This window comes from Myotis myotis, unplaced genomic scaffold (assembly GCF_014108235.1).
Source record: "Myotis myotis isolate mMyoMyo1 unplaced genomic scaffold, mMyoMyo1.p scaffold_m19_p_1, whole genome shotgun sequence".
NCBI classification, from domain to species: domain Eukaryota; kingdom Metazoa; phylum Chordata; class Mammalia; order Chiroptera; family Vespertilionidae; genus Myotis; species Myotis myotis.
Window position 1 is genome coordinate 182,486,017 of NW_023416313.1, and position 25,370 is coordinate 182,511,386.

General features: G+C 44.4%; 1 protein-coding gene across 14 annotated transcripts in view; it reads left to right on the top strand.

Annotated features, from left to right (window-relative positions):
- The window catches only part of MAP2K5 (mitogen-activated protein kinase kinase 5), a 266,429-nt gene continuing 241,059 nt past the window's right edge, over nucleotides 1-25,370 (top strand). For 8 of the 14 annotated variants that reach the window (XR_004966996.1, XR_004966997.1, XM_036305713.1 and 5 more), the window contains exons 1-2: nucleotides 2-831; nucleotides 7,392-7,440. Coding sequence is in view for 8 of the 14 variants with exons in the window: in XM_036305713.1 (XP_036161606.1) it covers nucleotides 697-831; nucleotides 7,392-7,440 (184 nt within the window). In the remaining 6 variants the exon portion in view is untranslated. Of the gene's footprint in view, nucleotides 832-917; nucleotides 1,242-7,391; nucleotides 7,441-25,370 lie in introns of those variants that run through there. The other 6 variants (XR_004966995.1, XM_036305692.1, XM_036305703.1 and 3 more) reach the window with 6 other exon arrangements.

Genomic DNA, 25,370 nt, shown 5'->3' on the forward strand with positions numbered 1-25,370 from the left:
CCAACATGGCGGCTCGGGAGGCGGGTTCCTTTCACTGGTTCCTTTCACTGGTTCCCGTGGTTCCGGGGCCGCGCAGTTTGGTTCCGGAGTAACTGTGCCCTAGCTGCCGCCTTTCTGCTTCTGCTCCCGCCGCTGCCGCCGCCGCCGCCGGGACGCACGGCCTCGGGCGGCCGGGGCTGAGCCCGCGTGTCTGGCCCGGGTTGGGGCGGAGGACTCGCCCCCGACACTCCCGCGGAGGCCGCCCTCGGGTTTTTCCTAGTCCGGCGGCCACGGGGCTTCCTAACAGCCCGGGACTGAGTCCCCGCCAGTCTGGGACCCTCCCCTCGCCGCCGAGGAGTGCACCCCTGCCGCTGTCCCCCCTAAAACGGGGCGTCCTCTGCAGTCTCCTCGCGTCCGCACCGACGGCCGAGAGCTGCGCGGCCCCGTTTTGCCCTCTCTCCCAACTCGAGAACCTCTGACCTCCGCTAGTTCCTATGGTCCCCGCCCCTCAGCCGGTTCAGGCCCACAGGAGACACCCTCCACCCCCCGCCCCCCCAGCCCGGCCTAGGGGGTGCCCCGGCCCCTTCCTGCCACCCCGCCTCTCGTTCCCCGCTCTCTGCCCCCCTCCCCTCGGTCCCCTCGTCACCCCTCGGAGCCCCCGCCGCCCCGGGGGCCATGGACACCCCCCACCCCAGGACGTGAGCCCCTCCGCCTGTGATGCTGTGGCTGGCCTTCGGCCCCTTCCACGCCATGGAGAGCCAGGTGCTGGTGATTCGCATCCGGATTCCCAATCGGGGCGCCGTGGACTGGACGGTGAGCTCCGGCCCGCAGCTGCTCTTCAGGGACGTGCTGGTGAGTGTCCGCCGGGTGTGAGGCCCAGCGAGGCGCGCGGGGCTCCCCGAGCCGCCAGCACCGGACCCGGCTCCTGCCTGGCCCCGGCCTGCTCTGGGGCAGTTTTGCCGCTTCAGCCACCGGCTCGGATGCGTCGCGTGGGCACAGACCTGGCACCGGGGCCGGGCGGGGGAGATGGAGATGCTCAGGGGGAGCCCGGCCCTCAGCAGCGCACAGCCCGACCTGGTGGGACACAGGCCAGAGCCGCCGGGAGACCGCGAGCCGAGTCCACAGGAGAGTTTTTCTCAAGTGTCTGTTGGAAGGTCCCTGGCCAGATTCCAGCCTCGGCTTTCCACTGAGTTCCCTGAACTCGGGGACCAGCAGGAAAGGGAGACCAGGCAGCGGACCTGTCATGTGTCATCAAAAACAAGGTGTCGTTCGTTTTAAGATATTATGTTACTTACCACTAAGGACACACACATACACACACACACACCCCGCTACCCACGAAACCGTGGCACGCCACACGTTGTGCAAAAACAGCCTGACTTCAGAGAGGCTACAGTAGGGGGAATGTGCATTTTAGAACCAGTGATGTGCTCTTGCTTTCGCAGTCGGTACTCGGGATGTGTCTGAAATAAAGTCACGGGATGGGAGAGCCCCGCGCGCCCGCTTGGAGGTGGCCTGTGGAGCCCTGGCGTCTTTCTTTGCAGACAGTTACCGGGAGCGGGCGGTGAGGGGAAGTGACTTCGCCAGAGCCCCGGTGCTCGAGCTGGGAGTCAGCACCAGAGCCCGGACTTCCTTACTTTTACTCGGTATTTATTTCCACATTCGGGAGTGCCCTTCTCGTAGTTTAGCATTCGTTTGAGGTGGACAGTGTATTGTGCCCATTTTGTTGGAGAACTGAGGTATCCAAGGCAGAGCTGACACGTACCAGGAAGCACATTGCAAATACCAGCTCCGTCCTAGCTACACGCGAGAACAGATAGGGCCGCGTGGAGGTTCTTGGCGGGGGAGAGATCTGCGTGCGGGGAGATTTTTGGCTGTCGTGGGTTACCCAATCAAAATTCCATTCCCGTACCTGTGTTTTGAGTTCTGGATGTTACTGACCACTCAGACCATACAGATTTTCGGGTGTCTGGCCCAGGAGTGCAGAGGCTACAGTCCACTCTTGTCCACCACATGCCATCCTCCTCTTTGCATCTAGAGTTCTGCACACACACGCACACACACGCACACACACGCACACAGGTTTCCCCTCATGCTAAGGGCCAAACTCCTTCCTGTGGTCCTCTGAGCCCGTCCTGGTTGGCTCGTCCTTGCCCGGCACCAGCTTCATTGCTCTCCACAACCCAATGAGCGTCTTGTGCTCCAGGCATTTGGAACTAACCGCGAGTTCTCCCAGATCCCCACTCGGCCCTTCAGCTGGCCAACTCCCACCTGTCCTTCAAAGCCCAGCTTCACCTTTCTTCCACTTTAGTCTTGGTTACTTGCCCCTCCTCAGTGTTCCCACAGCTTTGTTCCGGCAAAGCACATAGGTTGTGTCATAATTTTGTCTGTCTCCTCCACTAGATGGTAAACTTCTGGAGGAGACGGCCATCTCTGGTTCCCCTCCGTTTCTGGTGCTGCAGAGGACCCTGAAATATTTGTTAAATGAGGGATCTTCAGATAGGATGCATGCAATTATGGTTTCGTGGGCAGCACACTAGGTTTTGAATTTTTAAAAATTTGGGTTTGATAGCAAGCAGTCTCACTAACTAGACAAGTCATTCTACCTTTCTGAGCCTCAGTTTCCTTGTAAAAGAGGGGTGATTGTGAAGATTACATGAGATTATGTCTATAATTAGAGAAACATGAGCTCGTTTTCACTTTACTTATTTGAGAAAGAAGGTTTTAAGTAAAGTGGTACAACATTTACTTAAAGACAAACTCTGGAGCCAGACTGTTTGAGTTTAAATTGTAAGCTCTATCAGGCTCATTTGGGCACGTGTCTCAGTTTCTTGATGTGTTATTTGTGTGTGTGTGTGTGTGTGTGTGTGTGTGAATCCTCACTCAAGGATATTTTTCCCATTGATTTTTAGAGAGAGTGGGAGGGAGAGAGGGATAAAGGGACACACACATACACACACACACACACACACATATATATTTATATATATATATATATATATATATATATATATATATATATATATAGGTAGAGAGAGAGAGAGAGAGAGAGAGAGAGATTGCTATGAGAGAGACACATTGATTGGTTGCCTCCCACACACCATAGCTCGACTGTGGCCAGGGTTCAAACATGCAACCCAGGGATGTGCTCTTGACTGGGAATTGAACCTGAAACCCTTTGGTGCATGGGCTGACCCTCTAACCGTTGAGAAACACTGTCCAGGGCTCTTCATCTGTTATTTTAAAAAAAAGGGCTGGAGGAGTAAATAAGCCTACCTCACAATTCGGAGGACTACTGGAGTTGATTCATCTAAAGCACTGAAACCTGGAGCATAGTAAGAGCTCTGCAGTGGTGGTGGTGTGACATAAGGGATAGGGCCTGGGTCTTCTGCTTCTCAAGCATCTCTCAGTTGTATTTTGGCTCAAGGCTGACTGGCGTATGAGTAGCCTTTGCACAAACGGTCCCACCATCCAGAGCACAGAGTGCCCTGTGTCCTCACGCCTGCTTGCTCAGGCACCGGTGCCGCACGTTTGTCTGGAAGGCCAGGTGCAGGGCTCGTGGCGGTGGGGGCTGCCCTGCCTCCTGGTGCTCCTTAAAGTTCTTGGAACTGGAACCCAGATCCTGGAGACTCCTGTGATCTCTTCTCCAGGTTCGTCTCATCTCTTCATCGAGAAATTAGCAAATACCAACAGATACATCAGCTCTTCTGTCTTGGAACTTTAAAGATTAAAGCCAAATGAAACCTAAAAGCTTCCCCTTCATCTAAACCTCCTCGCCCCAATTTTCAAATGAGGAAGCATGAACCTCAGAGGGGGAAATTCCTGAAGTTATACAGCTAGTTTTGGGCAGAACCAGACACAGAAGCCAGAAAAAGTTTGTAGACAGATTCAACTATAACTGAGAGTGATTTGGAACAGGAGTCAGTACTCAGGGGCTCCAGTCACAGCTCCAGCAAATAGCTGGGAGACCCTGGGCCGGTCACTTGGCCACTTTGGGCCGGTGCCCTTTGTCTGAATTGATTAGGGACTGGCTGCAGTGTGACGGAGACCCAGGTGGTGCTCAGGGGCAGAGACATTGGGATTATCTGTTCTCAGCTTTGTGTGTTTCTCTTGGCACAGCTTGGAGAAAATTGTGCAGGAGATCTGAATCTCCTGAATTCGTCCGTGGTAGGAGAGCATGTTACCCCTTTCCTCTTGCTGTTCGAATCCTGTCTCCCGAGTCCCAGCTCAGGTTTCCCTTCTGGGAAATTCCTGTTTGTACCGAGTCTGATTTTCCCCTCCTCCCGAGTTAGCGAGTACTTGCTCCTTACAGGTTTCTTTGGTTTGGCTCTATCATTCTGTAAGTACTCTGTATTGTTAGTCTTCTAGGTTTGTCTTTATCTCCGTGACCAGATTCAGTTCTTCCTAAATTTTATTTTTCTATCGCCTACAGCTTTGTGTTCTTTATGCTCCTAGTACATTGTAGATGGTTAATTATGCTTTTGGGTTGTCAGACTTTTGCCTCATTTATTGAAAGGAAGGAGAGGGGAAAAACGAAGAAACGATCACTATCAAGATATTTAAACTTAAGTTTTCTTTGAAACCTCACTGGGTTGCTTTGAAATAAATCACTTCAAATGTAACTGGAAAATATGAATAAAATGATCAAATGTGCCCTGCTTGGAAATGACCAGTAGATATTGACTCATTTTCAGACCTTTTACGCTTTGGTCTTTATGATAGCGCCCCCCCCCCCTTTATTGCTTTAACAAAACAGGATGGTTCTCTCCAGTGGGTTTGCTTTTGCTTTCTCCTTTCCCCACATTGGGTGTCAAGCACATGTGGCTCCCTGTTTATGTTGATGGGCAAAGGATGCCATTGCTGCCCCCCAGGGTCTTCAGCTAGTTACGTAGGGATTTGCTGTTTGATGGGGTCCACTCTTCTTAGTAGGAAATGTCCCCAATGAGTTTGCTAACACCGTGGAGCTCAAGGTTGGTTGTCTGAATGACCGGAGTCCCTGGAAGTGCGCAGCGATAACCTAGATGTGGAGTGTTGTGGGTAGAGTCCTCGGTTGTGTTTCTTTTTTACCATACCGGCTAGGAAAGGTCCTCAGTAAGTCCTGTGGGAGGCTGAAGTAGGTGGTCGCATGACCATCCTCCACTGTTCGTTGGGTGCCAGATTTTAAGGTTTCCTTATGAGGTAAGTTTTGTAATGTGCCAGTCGTCAGTGACTTGTTTTATTTATTTAATAAACACTACTATGGGTACGTGCTCGACACTCTTCTAGGCACTTTACAAATATGAACTCATTTAGCCCTACAAGGTTGGCACACTTGTGATCTTATTTTACACAGAAGGAAACTGAGGCTTAGTCACTTAGCTAGTGAGTGCCGGCCCTAGCAGTTTGGCTCCAGTCGACACTCTTGGGCTTTTTACACTGGCTGGCTGTGTAGTTTATTTCATACTCTCTCTACAGTAGCCATTTACCTGTCAATAAATACTTTCTGTATACAAGTGTGTAGAAAGAATTAAAAATTATTCAAATATGTTTTCATTGATTTTAGAGAGAGAGGGAGAGAGAGACCTATTGTTCCATTTATTTATGCATTCATCGATTTGCTGTCTCCTGGGAAAATTGACCCTCCATTACGTCCAGTCCAACTCCAGTGGCTTGCAAACCTCATTGCTCTCTGGTAGCCCTGGGGCTCTACCAGATCCTACTGGGGATCGAGTCCCCAACCCAGCCACGCATGTGCCCTGACGGGAAATCAAATCAATGACCTCTCGGTGCATGGGACAACACTCAACCAACTGAACCACACTGGCCAGAGCTTTTTTTATTTTTTATTTGATTTTTAGAAAGAGAGGAAAGGAGGGAGGGAGGGAGGTTGGAAGGGCGGGGGGTGAGGCGGGGAGGGGGGGGGGAGACCTGCTGTTCCATTTATTTATGCATTCATTGGTTGATTCTTGCATGTGCCCTGAGCAGGATTGAACCCAGAGCCTTGGCATATGGGGAGGACTCTCTAACCAACTGAGCTACCCCACCAGGTCTAGAAAGAATTTCTTTAACACTAAAATCTTTGACAAATAATTCCTTTAAAAGTTGATGTTTCATTTGCTTAGACGAGTTAGAGGGGAAAATAATCTCCTTTGGCCCTTAATGAGTGAGGGCTGCCTAAGATAGTTCCCTAGATCAATTTTATATGCAGATTTATTTTTGAAGAAAAAAAAAGGCACCGTAGAGGCAAGGCTATTATGCAAATTGCCATTGCAGCAAAAGCTTCTCAAGAACTGCCTTTAGAAGGAAGTTGCAGCCGCCACTCTGCTAAGTGCCCCACTTGGAGGGGTTGTGGGCTCCCTGCTGAGAAAGACTCCCCACTGTCTTGTGAGCTGACTGCCGGGCCCAGTTCTGGCACAGCCCAGGAGGGACCTAGTGGCAGAGCTGCCAGAGAGCAATGAGGTTTGCAGACCACTTGGGTTGGACTGGACATAATGGAGGGTCACTTTTCCCAGAACTGACTATTTCTTAAAGGTGTTCTGTGCCCCTTTAAGCTATCTCTGTAGATTAATTATCATGTTTTCAACTTCATAGATTCATTTAAACATTGATAGCAGATTATATATAGTTTTAAAAAATTCTGGAGGCTAGATCAACTTTATTTTAGTGTCATTAAATATTTTTCAGTTGATTAAGAGTAAAGGATATGAATTGTTTGTATTACTGGTACATGTAGCTTTATAGGTTTATATCATCACAGAAATTGTTTTTGAGCTTTTCCTATTATGAATGCAAGACAAGGTGTGATAGTTACATATCAGAAATTACATGTTGAATGTCTACAATGTGTTAGGCTAGCTTATGTTTATTATATTTTTTATTTAATTTTTATATTACCTCTATGAGTATTACTGGACCCATATTGGAAGGTAATGATACTGAGGCTCAGAGATTTGTTCCCAATCACACAGCTAGTAAGTGCAGAGCTGAGATTCAAACCCAGGCCAGTCTGACTCCCAACCCCCTTACTCTCTCTACTGCAGTACATTCCACCGCCTCCCATGGGAGAAACCAATTTTTTTATAAATATACAATAATGTATTTGTATACACTGTTGAGTCGAGAAGACAATATTATGTTATTAATACAAAGTAGAAAAGATTTTGTAAAGATTCCACTCCCTTCTCCCCCTCCCCCCCAGCCCCCGCACACCCCCCCTCCCCCCAGCCTACCCCCTATCACCCCCACCTCCTCAATAGAGATTTAAACTCTGGGCTTATATTGCTGGGCTAAGTGTGATTATGAGCTAATATTTTTATAGTTTATGCCCACATTTCAAAAATCTTTTCCAGGTTCTCATATTTCCTCTAGGATTTGCCACATGTTAGCAATAAAGAAGATGGCTAATTGCGTTTCTTTATTCTTTCTTTGTTTAGGATGTGATAGGCCAGGTTCTGCCTGAAGCAACAACCACAGCTTTTGAATGTAAGTCTGGCTTGTATACTTTCTTGACTGTTTCCTTCTGCAGTAATTTCTCAAGGGGTTTATGGGTTGCATTAGTTTAGAAACTGACAAAAACACATTATTTATGATCATCATATGGTACATTTAAATATTTATAAATTAATGCAAGTTTAATGATGATACTTAACTGAGTAATATTTTCTTATTTAATCATATCTTGGGTGTGCATATTTCTATAATATAGCTTTAATTACCAACATGACCTTTATCTGCTCTTGCTCCTCACTGTAATAATATTGTGGTGTAAAATGAAACCTGTAAACTACCTGTAGGCCAATGATTATTGATTAAGAGATTTTAATCCATTGCTGCTTTATAACAGCCACAGAGCAGAGCTTTTAAGTGAACATTGAATGGAATAATTCTGTTTTAGTGAGGGTTGGCACGGCTGCTAGATGATGGCAGCAACACTTCAGGTCTTAAGTCCTTTCCCCATACCACCCTCCACACCAAAGCAGTTGGCTTAGGGACCGGGGGCAGGGCAGGGCACTAGAAAACTGGTTTTTGATATGAGGCAGGTCACTGCAGGAGAGGTCAGGGTCTGAGTAATGTTAAGGTGAGAATTTAGTCAGGAGCTCTGGTGTTGAGAAGGATAATGGATTTGTAACCGTAGTTCCCATTTTTAAAAAAAGATGAGTGCTGCTTTCCATGTGGAAAAATGCATGGTTTCTCCACATAATGTACTTTTTGTTCTTGTGTTTTAAGCAGATGGTTAATGACAGAGAGTACATTGTCCTCTGTTTTACTTATGTTCTCTTCGGAGGACAATTTGGCAGTACTTACCAAAATATAAAATGTGTAGAACCTTTGACTCAGCAGATCCACTTTTAGGAAGCTGTCCAACAGAAAGACCTAAACATATGTTGAATGCCCTTCAAACAAACTGTTCATTGTGGAATTATTTTTAATAGCAGAAAGTTAAAAGTAAGCTAACTGCCTAAAATAATAGATTAATAAGTTATAAATCTGAATCATTAGGCAGTGGGTATAAAGAATGAGTTAGGATTTTATGCATTGACATGGAAAGATATCCATAATATGTTATTGACTAAACAAATAATATATGTGGTAAGATCCTATTTTCTGAAAAAACTAATCTCTCCTCCCAACTTCATGAATAGAAGGTGTTCCAAAAAAATGTATACACACTTTAACAGTTGATAGCTCAATTTTGAAAATGAAATGTATTTTAATAAACACTGCATTTGTTGTTATTCAGAGTGCGTGTATACATTTTTTGGGACACCCTACATATTGAGAGATAAGGATCTGAAGTTGCTGCAGTGCTTTCTAATGATTTTCCCTGGAAAGGCGACTTGGAGGCTGGAGTGGGGGCTTAATGAGCACACTTTTTCCTTTACTTATTTCTCTATTGTTCAAATATTTTTCAACAATTATTACATGTTTTTAAAAGCTACTTGAATAGAACTCTTAAGATAATTTCTATTTTATTAAAAACAGTACATAGATCTAAAATACATATTAGTGTTGCAAGCTCTTTAGACCCCTTGCAGTAACTCCGTGGGGGTGCCAGGGATTTCACATACAGTCTGATAGTAAACATTTGGAGTACTTGCTGTTGCTAGATGCTGTGCTAAGAGCATTCCATGGGTTATCTCATTTAATTTAACCTTCATGGGATCCCCACGAAGCACATTGGCCGTCTGTTATTAGCTCTGTTTTAGTTGAGGAAAGGACATCTCTAAGACCTGCTCAGAGCCTTACAGCTAGTCAGTGGTAAAGTGGAATTTCTGGAGTAGACTCCAGAGCATATACATATATATTCTCAACTACTGCTGAAATGTGTTTTGAGAGTTTTCATAATTCTTGAAATCATGTGTTCTGATTGTTCTTAAGTGCGGCAGAAAAGAAGCTTTCTACTTTCTACTTCTTGCTTTTTGGGTCCCCCAAAATGGCTCAATGTACCCGTGCCCCACAGGCTTCAAGAGTTAGGTTCATAGTGATAACACTGATTACTTTAGCTGTCATTTATTGATGGTCTGCTCTGTGCCAGGCAATGTACTACAGGATTGACTTAGGTTGTTGCTAATCTTTACAACAGGCAAGGTAGGAAAATTATACCTGTGAAGAAACTGAAGCTCTGAGACATGAAATGATTGCCGAAGTTGAGCACTAGGAAGTGGTGGAGCCCAGATTCAAACAATTCTTTTTGAGTGTAAAACTTACGCTCTTTATAATTAAACAGTTAAAAACCTGTAAAGTGTGTTAAGTATGTTTTATATGGTTTATGGGTTTATGGTTTATGGGTATGATGGAACAAACTCTTGAAAATTAAACTTTTATCAAAGAAATATGTATGCTATTATATTTAATACTGAAAAGTATACCTAGCTCTAACAGAAAAAATTCTTAAATTTTTAGGTTTAAGTTCTTAGACATCTCATTCTCTCCCCCCCCCCCCCCCCCAAACACACACCTCCACCTACATGGCAGCATATCTGTATCCATTTGCATCTGGACCAGTTTTAGGTGAAAAAATAAATAAAAACGAAAATACACACAGACAAAATAATGATAGTTTTTTGTGCTTAGATCATTGAGTACTTTCTATTATAGACTTAAAATCCTAGGCTGGCTTTTTTTTTTTTTTTTTTTCATAATTGTTCTAAGGTGACCTTATTTTCTGAATTAATAAATGGAATCTATGTATAAGAAACTAGAGGTCCGGTGCACGAAATTCCTGCACTCAGGGGAGGGGGATCCCTCAGCCCAGCCTCCGCCCTCTCGCAGTCCAGGAGCCCTTGGGGGACGTCCAACTGATGGCGTAGGCCCGCTCCCCATGGACATCGGTTGGACATCCTTAGCACCGCTGCGGAGGCAGGAGAGGCTCCTGCCACTGCCGTTGCACTCACCAGCCATGATCCCGGCTTCTGGCTGAGTGGTGCTCCCCCTTTTGGAGCTCACTGACCACCACGTGGCTGCTCCTACATTGAGCGTCTGCCCCCTGGTGGTCAGTGTGCGTCATAGCGACCGGTCGTTCTGCCATTCGGTCGATCTGCATATTGGCCTCTTATTATATAGGATGCATATTAGCCTTTTGTTATATCGAGTAGTTGGAAAGATGTAGTTTGTAAACTAATTTACTGATATTTTTGAGCAGTTTCAATCAGTGGTTTGTGGGTATGATAGAACAATTCTTAAATACATAAAATTTTAATCAAAGATATATTTATGGTAGTACTAGAGGCCCAGTGCACGAATTTGTGCATGAGTGGGGTCCCTTGGGTTGGCCTGGGGAGATTGGGCCCCGGCTCACATCCCCAGCCTCGCAGCCCCAGCTCATGCTCCCAGCTTTGCAGCCCCGTAGCCCTGCCTGGCATCCCACCTTGGCCTGGTGCCGCCCCCATACCTGCTCCACCATCCCACCTGAAGGGCGATTGATAGGGGCTGGGCCCCCTGTCCAGCTCCCTCAGTTTTGGGGAGCTGGGCGGCAGCCCTGCCCTCTACCTCCGCCACCGGTCGCCGTCTGCAGGGCGATCGGGCCCCCCTTGCACCCACCTTGGCCTGGCGCTGCCTGCTTACCTGCTTCACCATCCTGCTGTAGTCCCCCTCTTGTCAGGGCCCATCGGGGCTGGCAGTGCCTCCACTGCTGCCCGCTGCCAGCACTGCGTCATTGATGCCCACCATGTTCTGCACCGCCCCCTGGTAGTCAGCACACATCATAGCGAGTGATCAAACTCCCGGTCTCCCAGTCTAATAACCGCCTGAGGGGACAATTTGTATATTAGGCTTTTATTATATAGGATATTTACTACTGAAAAATATACCTAGCACCAATTGATTTCTTGTACAAAAGAGATGGTGTTATATTTAGTGATATGAATGTAGCAACAAGAGAAAGGGCAGGCACCTCGGAGGGTCTGCAGTGGCTGTATTCTTTCTGACTTCTGTTCCTGGGTATGGTGTTTCTGAGGGGATGAGGTGAGGGAGGCCCATTTCTGCTGCATTCACCTCTTGGACTAATGGCCCTAAACCTCTTTTTCTTCTTACTCCTTAGTTTTTTCTTCCTTATGAGAGCACAAATGAAAGTACTTTTCAATAGCTAGCTTGATTTTTTTTTAATGAAGAGGTATAGGTGATCTTTAAAAAACATTCCAACAGCATAGAATAAAGAAAGCTGTAAAAGTTCCCATTTTACCTGAGTCACTAGTCAACAGTTTCTTCTATATCTTCACAGAAATTTTCTCTGTACATATTATATGCTATACTGGAACTTGTTTCCCCTGCCTGCACTTAAAAGCTCACATTGGGCCCCTTTCAACATTAGTGTGCATAACTTCATTCTTTTGGATGACTACATTATACTTAATTTTATGGCTGTGGCTTAATTTATTTAACCTATTGATGGACCAGTTGGTGTTTTAGTTTTCGAAAAAACATGCTGCAGTTAGCAGCATTGTCTTGTATTGTTCCACATTGTGCAAATATATTTGTAGGATAAATTCTTCAGAGTTGGAAATACTAAGACAAAAAGTGCACATATATACATATTAATAGCTATTACCATGTTGCTCTCAAAAAGTAGAACCAATCTACACTCCCACCAACCATGTTTGAGACTGCCCGTTTCTCTCTACCCTCACTAACTCTGGGTATTAGCAAACTTGTAAGTCAATGTCAATTTGATAGGTGAAAAAGATGAATTACTGTTTTATTTTGTATTTCTTTAATTATAAATGAGCCTGAGCATATTTTCATTTGTAGTTTGGTCATTTGTATTTAATTTCTGTTAACTATTTGTCACCTTTACCAATTTTTCTATTAGGTTATTTGTCTTTTTCTGATTTAAAAGCTTGCCAATATTCAGAAAGTTGGCCCTTTGTCTTATATGCTACAGATATTTTTGTGTAGTTTACTACTTGTCTTTCACTGGGTTTGGTCTTTTCATCCCTCTTCTTTTTGTCCATGGGAAAGTTGAAAGTTTTTACATGGTCAGGTTGATCATATTTTCCTTTGTGACTTCTAGATTTATGTTAAGCTTAGAAAGGTCTTTCACATTCCAGGATATTGAAAACATTCATCCTTATTCTCTTTTTTTCTGCTTTAATGTTCACATGTGTATTAGTGTTTGTTTTTAAACAGTGTGCATTTGTATTACAAAGGGGTTTTTGTACTACATTCAGTTTATTTTGGTGAAAGGAGAAGTCAGATGAAGGTACAACTTTATTCTTCAAGCAGATAAACAGTTGACCCCATATTAGGTATTGAATAATTCATTTTTTCCCAGGTGTAAGAATACTTCTGAGATGAAGCTACATTCCATAACCATAAAAATCTTGTGTGTTTGCATGTGTGGGCCGTACATATGCTGTAGAAGCTTGACATTTTTATAGGCCCAAAGACCCCTGCTGGTTTTTAGTTCCATTAACAGATTAAAGAGTACACAGCACATGAAGTGATGAAAATCAACCATGCCCACTAATGAGTTCCCTGCACATATACATGCATTCCTCTCCCTGAATTTTCTCTAGACAAGTTACTGCTGTAAAATGATTGTTGGGTTGGTTGCTGGTGAGTAAGATCTTACTGGTCACTTGAAAGTCTGTATGGACAAGTGCTGACTTCTACCTAGAAGCACCATATGGCACTACTTTCCTGTGACACTCTGACTTCACATTCTTTGGTCTGTAGCTCTCATAAGTATCTTCATACTTGTCAAACCATATGTCTAAATTTTGGTTCCGAAAAATGGTTATAGGATAAATTTTATGTCTTTCTTCAACCATGACCATTTTATTCTAACTTCTTTTTGAATAGAATACTTTTCAGTTGTTTTATGAATTTCTGGAAGATTATTTTGGATGGAAATGTTAAAACCAGTACATCATATCTCATTGTAAATTTGGCATATTATGACCATTTAAAGAAAAATTACAATTACATAAGTTGTAAATTCTTAGAGTATAGAAAACAATGATAGCTGATTACCTATAAAAATATTCCTCATGTTCAAATAACAAAGGCAATCTCATTTTATTTATTTTTTTTAATATATTTTTTATTGATTAAGATATTACATATGTGTCCTTGTCCCCACGTTACCCTCTACCCCCCCCCTGCCCCCCCCCCCCGCTCATGCCCTCACCCCCCCGTTGTCCGTGTCCATTGGTTAGGCCTATATGCTTGCATATAAGTCCTTTGGTTGATCTTTCCCCCTTACCCCTACCCTCCCCTACCTTCCCTCCAAGGCCCGACAGTCCAATCGATGCCTCTCCGTCTCTGGATCAGTCCTTGTTCATCAGTTTATGTTGTTCATTATATTCCACAAATGAGTGAGATCCTGTGGTATTTATCCACTCTCCAGTTCCATCCATGCTGTGGCAAATGGTAAGAGTTCCTTTTTCTTCTTCCTCTTCTTAAAGAATACCTTTCAGCATTTCATATAATGCTGGTTTGGTGGTGATGAACTCCTTTAGCTTTTTCTTATCCGTGAAGCTCTTTATCTGACCTTCTATTCTGAATGATAGCTTTGCTGGATAAAGTAATCTTGGTTGCAGGTTCTTGCTATTCATCACTTTGAATATTTCTTGCCAGTCTCTTCTGGCCTGCATGGTTTCTGTTGAGAAATCAGCTGACAGTCGTATGGGTACTCCCTTGTAGGTAACTGACTGTCTTTCTCTTGCTGCTTTTAAGATTCTCTCTTTATCTTTTGCTCTTGGCATTTTAATTATGATGTGTCTTGGTGTGGTCCTCTTTGGATTCCTTTTGTTTGGGATTCTCTGCACTTCCTGGACTTGTAAGTCCATTTCTTTCACCAGGTGGGGAAGTTTTCTGTCATTATTTCTTCAAAAAGGTTTTCAATATCTTGCCTTCTCTCTCCTTCTGGTACCCCTATAATTCTGATGTTGGTACGCTTGAAGTTGTCCCAGAGGTTCCTTACACTATCTTCATATTTTTGGAATCTCTTTTCTTTTTTCTTTTTCGGTTGGGTATTTTTTGTTTCTTTGTATTTCAAATCTTTGACTTGATTCTTGGGATCCTCTTGTCTGCTGTTGGATCTCTGTAAATTATTCTTTATTTCAGTCAGTGTATGCTTAATTTCTAGTTGGTCCTTTTTCATGTCCTCCATGGTCTCACTATACTTATTGAGGGATTCATTAAATTTATCGGTGGTTTCCATAAAATTCTTGAAAAACCTTATAAACATGGCCTTGAACTCTATATCCAGTCGTTTGCTTTCCTCCATTTCTGCCATTTGTGACCTGTTTCTTTGTCTCCGCATTTTGGCTGCTTCCCTGTGTTGATAGAGTGGCCCTGCGCGCCAGGTGTCCTGTAGGGCCCAGTGGCTCAGCCTCCCCAGTTACCTGAGGTAGACACTCTTGGTGCCTTGGTTGTTGTAGGATCACTGGGAGGAATTGACCTCCAGGCCAATTGGCTGTGAGAATCAGCTGTGTCTGAAGTGGGAGAACTTCTGTGCTGAAGACACCCTTCTGGGGCAAGACTTGCTTCAGTGGGGCTTTGGTGCTCACTGAGTCTGCTCCCTGAGTGTGTCCCTTATGGATCTGAGGAGTTGCAATCTGGATGGTCCCCCTCTAACCACTGGGTACAGTGGCTCCTGGATCTAAGGAGGTGCTAATTCAGCCTCTGCCTGAGGCCACACAGCAGGAGCCACGAAGAGGCTCAGCTGTGAAGCAATGCAAGCCGCTGCGGGGCCTTGGGCCTTCTCTTGGAAGTTCCGGGTCTGCCTGGCTCGGCTGCAGTTAGGTACATTCACATGCAAAAGCCTCTGCCGCAGCCTGGGTGGGGCGGGGTCTCAGGGAGTCAAAAGGGCGGAGCAAGCAGCTATGGCTAATTCTCCTAAGGAGTCGCGCGTCTCAGTGACCCGATAATTGCTGCAAGCACCTCTGAGGGAAAGCCGCACTCAAGTTCGCCCGCTGCTCGACAGTCCAGCTTCTCCCCGTATGAGTCCTGGGTCCCCAGAGACTTCCCGGAACCGGAGTTCAGAGCAGTCGGGAGCTTGTGATTCAAAAAAACAGCTGCGTCCTCAGGTGCCACCCCCTTTCCGTGCGCGCGCGAGCCGCCGTACCTCTGCACTTCACCTCCGCAGCTCCTCTGGCTCTCAGTGTGCCCTTCTTTCCCTCTAGTTGTAGAATTTACACTCAGCCAGGCTTCCTGTTGTTCTGGATGATGTCTGCTCTGTCCTTTGCGGTATTTTTCAATTGTTGTGGGAGGCAGCAATTTCCCGGTGTTTATCTATGCCGCCATCTTAGTTTCTGGCAATCTCATTTTAAATAGTTGGGTGAAACCCCCCTTTTGCTTTGTAAAAAAGTCTAAATCATAAAATATATGGACATCATAAAATATATGGAAAAAATGAAGTTTATTCCTTAAACTATAGTATATGTAAAAGATAGATGATTGCTTATAAGTAAAACTAGGTAGGTTAATGAAAAGTTGCAGTTCACAAAAAAACTACACTGAGTCTAAAAATTATTTAACAGGGAAGAGTTACTTTTGTATTTTAGAATTTGAGACCGTTTAAAGAGAGCTTTAACTTATTGGAATTTTGGTTCTAAATATTATTGATACAAAAAGTCCCAGATCCTTTTTAGTCTTATGAGAGTAGTTGTTTATGGGTAATTTTGCTATTTTACATGATAATTAAGAAACTTAATTTCTTTACTCAAGCACCAGCCTGTTTGTTTCTTAAAGGCAGTAAACAATACTGCTCATTTTTGAATCCCTGGAAAGCCTAACATGGTACATGGCATATAGTACACACTCAATATGTGTTTCTGTAATGTATGGATGATTGAAGGAGTGAAGGAATAGGACAATCTTTTCAAATTTTATCCATCAGCAAATTCTATTAGCTCTATCTTTAAAATATATCCAGCATGTGACAACTACTCAAACTCTCAGCTTGGTTTAGGCCACCATCATATCTCACTTGGACTAGATCATTTGGTCTCCTAACTGGTCTCCGTGTTTCTGCTTTTGCCTCCATACAGCAGCCAAAGTAATCCTTTTAGAAGTTAAGTGAGATCATAACACTCTAAACCCCCCAGTGGTTTCCATCTTACTCAGAAGTGAAAGCCAAATCCTTAAAATGCCCATTTTCTCATCTGCCCCCAAGTCTACTCTACCATTACTTCTTTGAACTCATCTACTCTCTCCCCCATCTCATTCTATTCCACTTATCTGGCTTTCTTTCAGCTTCTTGAACATGCCAGATATTCTTCTGCCTCAGGGTCTTTGCATTAGCTGTTCCCTCTGCCTGGAACACTTTCACTTTCAGTTTCTCTCAACTAATGTGAAAGTTCCATGAAATCAGGTGTTCTTTTTCCCCTGCTACCATCCCCAGTGCTCAGAAAATTGCCTGCTGCATGGTAGACACTTACATATTTGTTGGGAAGAAAAAGGGAGCAATGAACTGAAGAAGGAATCAGAAGATGGGAGGCATGAAACTAAATTAAACTCATGGATATAAAGATTTGGCCATAGAAACAGTGGCCTCTAGTCCTGTCCAGATCTTAGATTCCGTACCTGTGAAGGGCAGTAAACTTGACAACTTTTCTGGTAATTTCCCGTTGATGTCTTTCTAACCTATACAATTATGTTTTCATTTCTTTCCTCTTGCCTTGGAAAAACACCTTTGCTGTAGTTTTAATAGACTCTCACCTGGCACTGAAGGAATTGACAAATGACATATAATATATAGCCTTAACTTTCTGTTGTTCTTTGTAGAAGCTAGATTGTTTCTCTCCAAAGCCCACTTGAGTCCTGTCACTGCAGTGGATGCTGTTTGGCTGAGACCTCCCCTGAGTCTGCTGTTTACTTGGTAGGCACTGTGCTTGCCATTCTGACCGCTCTTACCTGAGGCTGCCTCTTCTCCTCTATTGGGCCTTTATGTTCCTTCTCTTGGTTTCTCTTTTGGATTGCATGTTGCCTCAAATAAAATTGCTAACAACATATGGCCTGTTATGATTCTCTTTTCCCAAACTCTGCCATTTTGTATATTTGTGACACACTGCAGATTTTGTAAAGATTGCTTCATAATATTTGTTTACCATCTGCTGCACTCTATTTGGTATCTTGCTAGGATTTTTTCCTCCATTTTAAGTGACATTAACAAAATCCAGCCAGTACATAGACTTTCTGGTTCTACTTTTGCTTCCCTAATGTGCTGGAAAATCATATAACTATGCTCCAGGCAACTAGAGAAGCCTGGAATCTCATTGTGAACCAGAGTATCAGATCTATTGCACCCGCCCCCACTTCTTGGTCATATCCGTAATGCTTTTTGGTCAGATGGCAAAGAACCTTCATGTATAAGACAAAAGGAGTTCAAGTTATTTTTTGCTACTTCTTTCTACTTAGTACCACTACTTTCTAGTGTTCTTCATCAACATATTTATACTTTTGAAACTCTGTGCCATTTTAGTAAGTTTTTATGATTTATATAAGTTCCAGTTAGTGTACTTTTTATAGCTAATCCAGCTTGATAGGCAAATAGCCAGAGTCTTGCTAGACTGTCTATGTCAGTGGTCCTCAACCTGTGGGTCGCGACCCCTTTGGCAGTCGAATGACCCTTTCACAGGGGTCGCCTAAGACCACCCTGCATATCAGATATTTACATTACGATTCATAACAGTAGCAACATTACAGTTATGAAGTAGCAATGAAAATAATTTTATGATTGAGTCACAACATGAGGAACTGTATTTAAAGGGCCAGAAGGTTGAGAACCACTGGTGTATGTCCAACTTTTTATTGAGGTAAGTATTTTAAGTCATTGTCATACTGAATTACTTGGTGTATCTTTCTACTTTCTTATTTTTTAGTTACTTCTCATACCTGTCAACTCATTTTCTTTATTTTCCTCCAGCTTTATTCAGATATAATTGACATATAACATTGTATAAGTTTAAGGTATACAGTGTGCTGATTTGATACAGATATATATTGCAAAATGATTACCACCATATTATTAGTTAACACCTCCATTCTATCACATAATTACCATTTCTTTTTTTGAGGTGAGAACATTTAAGATTTACTGTCTTAGCAACATTCAAATATATAACACATTATTATTGGCTATAATCACCATGTTGTACATTAGATCTCCAGGCCTTATTGTATTTATAACTGAAAGTTGTACCCTTTGACAAATATCTCTCCCATTTCCCCCAACCACTGGTAATCATCACTTTACTCTCTGTTTCTCAAAGTTTGGGTTTCTTAGATTCCACATATAAGTGATATCAAACAATATTTGTCCTGCTATGACTGACTTATTAACATAATGCCCTCAAATTTTATACAAGTTGTCAGAAATGGCAGGATGTCTTTATTTTTCTTCTCTTCTTTATTTATTTTATCTGAGGATGTCTTTATTTTTCATAGCTGAATAATATGCAGTGTGTGTGTGGTGGACATTTAGGTTGTTTCCATCTTTTGGCTATCTATAATAATAAAAGCGTAATATGCAAATCGACCAAATGGCCAACAGTGGAACGGCTGTCCAGATGACCTTCCGGACGAAGCTGGGGCTGCAAGGGCCTCACCTTGCACGAATTTCGTGCGTCAGGACTCTAGTGATAAATAATGCTAATGAACATAGGGGTGCTGATATCTCTACAGAATCCTGATTTCATGTCCTTTGGCTTGCTGAAAGTCTATCTACTGGCTGGATTTTGTTAATGTCACCAGAAGTAGGATTGCTGGGTCATACGGTAATTGTATTTTTAATTTTTTGAGGAACCTCCATACTGTTTTTCAGAGCAGCTGTGCCAATTTGCATTCCCACCAAGAGTGCACAAGGGTTCCCTTTTCTCTACATCTTCACCAATGCTTATTATCTCTTGGCTTTTTGATGATAGCCATTCTAACACGTGTGAGAAGATATCTCATTGCGTTTTGTTTTGTTTCTAAATATGTTTTTATTGATTTTTACGAGAGAGAAAGGAAGGGAGAAGGAGAGAGATAGAAACAGTGATGAGAGATAAACATAGATCAGCTGCCTCCTGCACATCCCCTCTTGGGGATCAAGCCCGAAACCCAGGCATGTGCCCCTGACCAGTAATCGAATCAGCAACCTCTTGGTGCATAGGATGACACTTAACCAACTGAGCTAAATCAGCTGGGCTCATTTTGGTTTTGATTTGCATTTCCCTGATGGTTAGTCATGTTAAGCATCTTTTCATGTACCTATTGTATGTCTTTGGAATTCTTTGTCTTTAGAGAGAAGTATATTCTCACTTTAAACATCAAAGCCAATGGTTTATTCTTGACCTGCCCTCGGGGGTTAGGTTACCTGGAATTTGCATTTTGGCTGGAATTATCATTCTTTTCATAAGTTTGATTACTTTTCCAACTCAGTCTCCTCTTTGACAAGAACTAGGAGTCTTCATTAAAACTACTAATCACAATTATTAGAGTGACTCAGTCCCCTCAAAGAGCAATTATAAAGAAAACCAATACATACATAAAATGGGACTTTTTTATTAATCCATGAAAACTACTAATCACTGTGTCATGTAAGCCTGATTTCATCCTCAGACTTGATTAGATAGAATGCCTCTTTCAACTTTTCAGAACTCTTTCTCTTGGAGTCAGACCCCTTATGGGATAGCCCTACACACTTTACCACTAGGTGGGCTATTCTGGCCTTTTATCTTCAGTTTTCTGTCCAAATTAAAGCAAAATACCTTGTTAGTGTTTCATAGCTGCTTTTTATGGAATTGCTAAATAATAAATTATTCTGGTGGCTGACTCCCCTCACAATTTTTTGTTGAAATAATTCCTAAGATATTTCATAGAATTCTAGAATTCCAGAATCTTTTGTTTTAAGTAGCCTTAAAGATTCAAGCTTGGTTTGGGGAGCTTGTTGTCATTCCTGATTTAGAGAGATGTGATATAAATGATTTTTCTGGAATCCTTGTCCTCTCTTTACAAATTATAAAAAGACTAGAGGCCTAATGCATGAAATTCTTGCACTGGGATGGGGGCTCCCTCAGCCTGGCCTATACCCTCACGTAGTCCGGGAGCCCTTGGGGGATGTCCAACTGTTTTACTGAATTCCAAGCACTTCCATCCCATGTACATATTGAAATTTGAATATAAGCAGTCCCTTTATAACCACCATCTCTGTAGCTGGCCTGGTGTAGAAATGAGGTTTATAAAAAGCTACTTTGTTCAGATTGAAAATATTACCAAGTTCAGGACTTTATCAAAACAAATCCATTTTTTTAAACAAATCATTTTAGCCCACATCTAAACAGAGAGTTTGACTTGGCTTTAAAACAAAAATGTAAAGTGCTTTCTTGTGTATAATATGCAACATTATATTCCTTTATACTATACTAGAGGCCCGGTGCACAAAAATTTGTGCACTCAGGGGGGTCCCTCAGCACAGCCTATGCCCTCTTGGAGTCTGGGACCCCTCGGAGAATGCCCACCTGCTGGCTTAGGCCCACTCCCTAGAGGATCGGGCCCAAGCAGGCAATCAAGCATCCCTCTGGCAGCCCGGCAGCCCTCGGGGGATGTCCACTTGCCAGCAGGGAGCAGACCTAAGCTGCAGTCAGACATCCTTAGCACTGCTGAGGAGGCAGGAGAGGCTCCCACGACCACCACTGTACTGGCAGCCATCAGTCTGGCTTGTGGCTGAGCAGAGCTCCCCATGTGGGAGTGCACTGACCACCAGGGGACAGCACCTGCATTGAGCATCTGCCCCCTGGTGGTCAGTGTGTGTCATAGTGACCAGTCATTCCCAGACATTCTGCTGTTAGGGTCAATTTGCATATACCCTTTTATTATATAGGATAGAGGCCTGGTGCACGGGTGGGGGCCGGCTGATTTGCCCTGAAGGGTGTCCCGGATCAGGGTGGGGGTCCCGCTGGGGTGCCTGACCAGCCTGGGTGAGGGGCTGATGGCTGTTTGCAGCTGGTCACACCCCCTTCAGGGTGGGGGTCCCCACTGGGGTGCCTGGCCAGCCTGGGTGAGGGGCTGATGGCTGTTTGCAGCTGGTCACACCCCCTTCAGGGTGGGGGGTCCCCACTGGGGTGCTTGGCCAGCCTGGGTGAGGGGCTGATGGTTGTTTTCAGGCTGACCACACCCCCTTTAGGGTGGGGGGTCCCCATTGGGGTGCCTGGCCAGTCTTGGTGAGGGGCTGAGGGCCGTTTTCAGGCTGCCCAAGCCCCCCCGGCGACGAAAGCTCCCAGCCTCTCCTTTTTTTCTTTTTTCTTTTTAATTCTGGGATTTATTTACCTTCTATAATTGAAACTTTGTAGCTTTGAGAGGAGCTCAAAGCAAGCCAGGGCAGGTAGGAGGGAAGCCTCCTGCTCGCTCCAGCTCCATGGCCACAGCCAGCTCTAAGCAGTTATCTGGGGTTTATTTAGCTTCTATAATTGAAACTTTGTTGCTTTGAGTGGAGTTCAGAGTCGCCGTGGCAGGAGGGGAAGCTTGGCTTCCTCCATCATTGGGGCAACCAAGCCTCCTGCTTGCTCCAGCTCCGTGGCTGCCGGCCGCCATCTTGGTTGGGTTAATTTGCATATAGTCACCCTGATTGGCTGGTGGGCGTGGCTTAAGGCATAGTGAAGGTATGGTCAATTTGCATGTTTGCCTTTTATTAGTGTAGACTAGTGGCACGAAATTTGTGCACATTAAAGGGGAATTAATTAGAGGAAATATTTTAATATTGCTATTTGCCCTTTCTCTATAATAGAAGTGTCAGAGATGAAAGAACATTAGTAAAATGTATATGAAAATCTTCCTCCTGTCAGAGTCTGGGGCGCTCCAGAGTCAAGTCCCTGCCCACCCACATGCACCTCAAAATCGTGCAAGACCCAGACCTGGATGCTCCACCCCCATTGGACTAGATCCAGACCCGGCCGGCCCCACCCTTGTCAAGCCCCGCTGGGTGGGGGGTGTGGCCTGAGGTCCCCTGTCCCAGCACCAGGGTGGAGGGTGCACCTTGAGGTCCCCATCAAGCCCCACCAGGCGGGGGGTGCAGCCTCAGGTCTCCCGGCCTGGCGCTGGGGTGGGGGTGTGTGGCCTGAGGTCCCCTGGTCTGGCGCCGGGGCAGGGGGCGTGGCCTGAGGTCCCCCATCAAGCCCTGCCAGGTGGGGGATATGGCCTGAGGTCCCCCGGCCTGGCACCTGGGCGGGGGCATGGCCTGAGGTCCCCTGTCAAGCCCTGCTGGTTGGGGGATGCGGCCTGAGGTCCCCTGTCAAGCCCCACAGGGGCGAGAGGGGGGTGCAGCCTCAGGTCCCTGCCGATTGCTCGTTAAGGCTCATTATGGAAACTCAACCTCTGCCGTGGGTGCAGCCATCTTGTGTTATGGAAACCCTGCTTCTGCTGTGGACGCAACCATCTTATGTTATGAAAACCCCCACCTTCACTGTGGGTGCCACCATATTTGTGGTGGTGTGATGGTCAATTTGCATATTCCCTCTTTATTATATAGGATCTGTTTTTCCCCTTTGTTTCCTGCATTTGTAAGAAAACTTTTTGACTTAACCTTGAAAATACTAGTTTCTAGAACCTATGTAGAAACTTTTTTGTTTCCAAAACTAGAATGGCATTTGGTTTTATAGATTCTGTAACTTAAAAAACAAAAGAAAGAAAAGAAAGAAGAACAGTGTTAGATTCCTATATATCCTTTATATAAGTAACATCTAGGAAAGTGCCACCTTTGTTACTGAAAGTCACCATTATGTGTCTTTTATACTGAAAACAGGCCACTCTTGATAGCGTAATGCCAATAGCAACTTCAGACAGTTTCTACCTATATAGATATTTAGTATGATTTGATACTGATTTACATTGAGTTGGGGAACTATTTGGAGTGAACCAGGATCCAGGAACAAATGCTTTGGAGAGAAAACCCCAGCAAGAGCTGTGGGCTTGATCATTGAGAGGGGCTGGCTCAAGTGCTAGTTTCCCTCATGATGTCAGATTGCTAATGGCTTCTGAAAAGGAAAAGGAAGTAGCATTTTGCTCTGTAATATGCTAATTGGGAGACAACACAAGCTCCCTCGTAGGGTTTCCAGAGCCTTGTCAGTGAACAGGGTATATCTTCAGAACTGCAGCTGGACAAAAAGGAGGGCTGATGGGCAAAGAGCCTTGTGCTGAACTGAACTCATACTGTCTTTTCAGTAAGAATCCCCAGAGTATGTGATGTAAGCAAAGGGTAAAAACAGATATAGTATAAAGGAATATGTTGTATATTATACACATGAAAGCCACTTTACATTTTTGTTTTAAAGCCAGGCCTGGGATCAGTTTCTCTGCATCTGATCAAATCAGCAATTAGATACCCAAGAGTGACCAAAATAAATAACACCACTGATTGTTTAATAAGTGCACCAGAGCTGAGACATCCAAATGAGAGAGAGAGTAGCCCCTTCCAAGTTGTCCTCTGGGAAGCTGTGTACTTTTTCCAACAATGCTGCTGTTGCTAAAAATATTTTTGGTATTTTTCTTTCAACTGTACAGTTAGAGTCTACCACGTAGGCTGTTCTCCTGTTGACAGATGTTTATCTTTAGAAAGATGAAGAAGATAACTAAATATGTAGAAATAGCCAAAGTCATTCTGAGTTCTCCTTGGCAGGTAGTGTAGGAGAATGATCAGGTGGACAATTTTGTTTGGGTTAAAAGTGAGATTTGATATTTTTACGTGATCTGTCTTCTAGTTCTTAAAGCAGTTTGTGAAGAGTTATTTCAAAACTACTTTGAATAAAGGAAGCATAGTTGAAATAAGTACATTGTTTCTGGGTGTGTCTACTTTAATAATAAATGTAGTCAAATGAATACATTCTGGTTATGTATCTTGTAAAGCCTTATTATCCTCTAGTTTCAAGACTATTTCAAAGTACCATGAATTGCTGTTTGACACTTACTATGGTCAGAGTTCCCAGTTCAAATGAAACTGTACAAAAAGAGAAAGAGAGCTACTAGACAGAATAGGATATGGAGAGGATGTTAGAGTTGCTTTTCAAGTTAACCTTACACTAGGCTCCCAGTTATTCTTCTGTAAAAATGAATCCATATATATAAAAAGCCAGTGACTAGAATGCCAGAACACCCAGAACAACTGGGATGACCGGTCACTATGATGCCCACTGCGGCTGGCCAACTGGCCCAATCAGGGGTGGGGCCAGCTGGCCAACCTCCTGCAGCTCCTCCCCCCAGCTGACCCCACTACCAATTGGTGAGCTGACTGACCTCCTGCGGACCCCCCGCACCCCCCTCTGGCTGGCCTGGCCCCGATGGGGCCCTGTTCGGGGGTGGGGCCAGTGGCCAACCACCCACGGCTCCTCCCCCCCAGGCCTCAATCACCTGGCAAGCTGAGGGACCCCACCCGTGCATGAATTCATGCATGAGGCCTCTAGTAATCCTATCTAATAAAAGAGAAACATGGTAATTGGCGTACGACCGCTACCCTTCCCATTGGCTAATCAGGGAGATATGCAAATTAACTGCCAGCCAAGATGGCGGCCGGCAGCCAGGCAGCTTGAAACTAACATGAGGCTTGTTTGCTTCAGTGACGGAGGAAACCAACATTCCCTGCCTGCCTTGCCGGCCTCTGAGCCTGCAGTTTGAAACACTGTAACAAATATAGAAGCTAAACAAAACCCCAGAAACCTGCTTTCAGTGAGCCAGAATCTCAGAGCTGGAGTTATACATTGTTTCGATTACAGAACCAAAACAAACCAGATACCTGCTTTCAGCAGCAGAGGCCTCAGAGCTGGAGCCAGAGCTAAAGCTGGCCCAGAATAAAAAAAAGAAAAAAGAAAAAAAGGAGCGGTTGGGAGCTTCCGTCATCCGCCAGTCTGAAAACAGCCCTCAGCCCCTCACCCAGGCTGGCCAGGCACCCCAGTGGGGACTCCCACCCTGATCCAGGACACCCTTCAGGGCAAACCAGC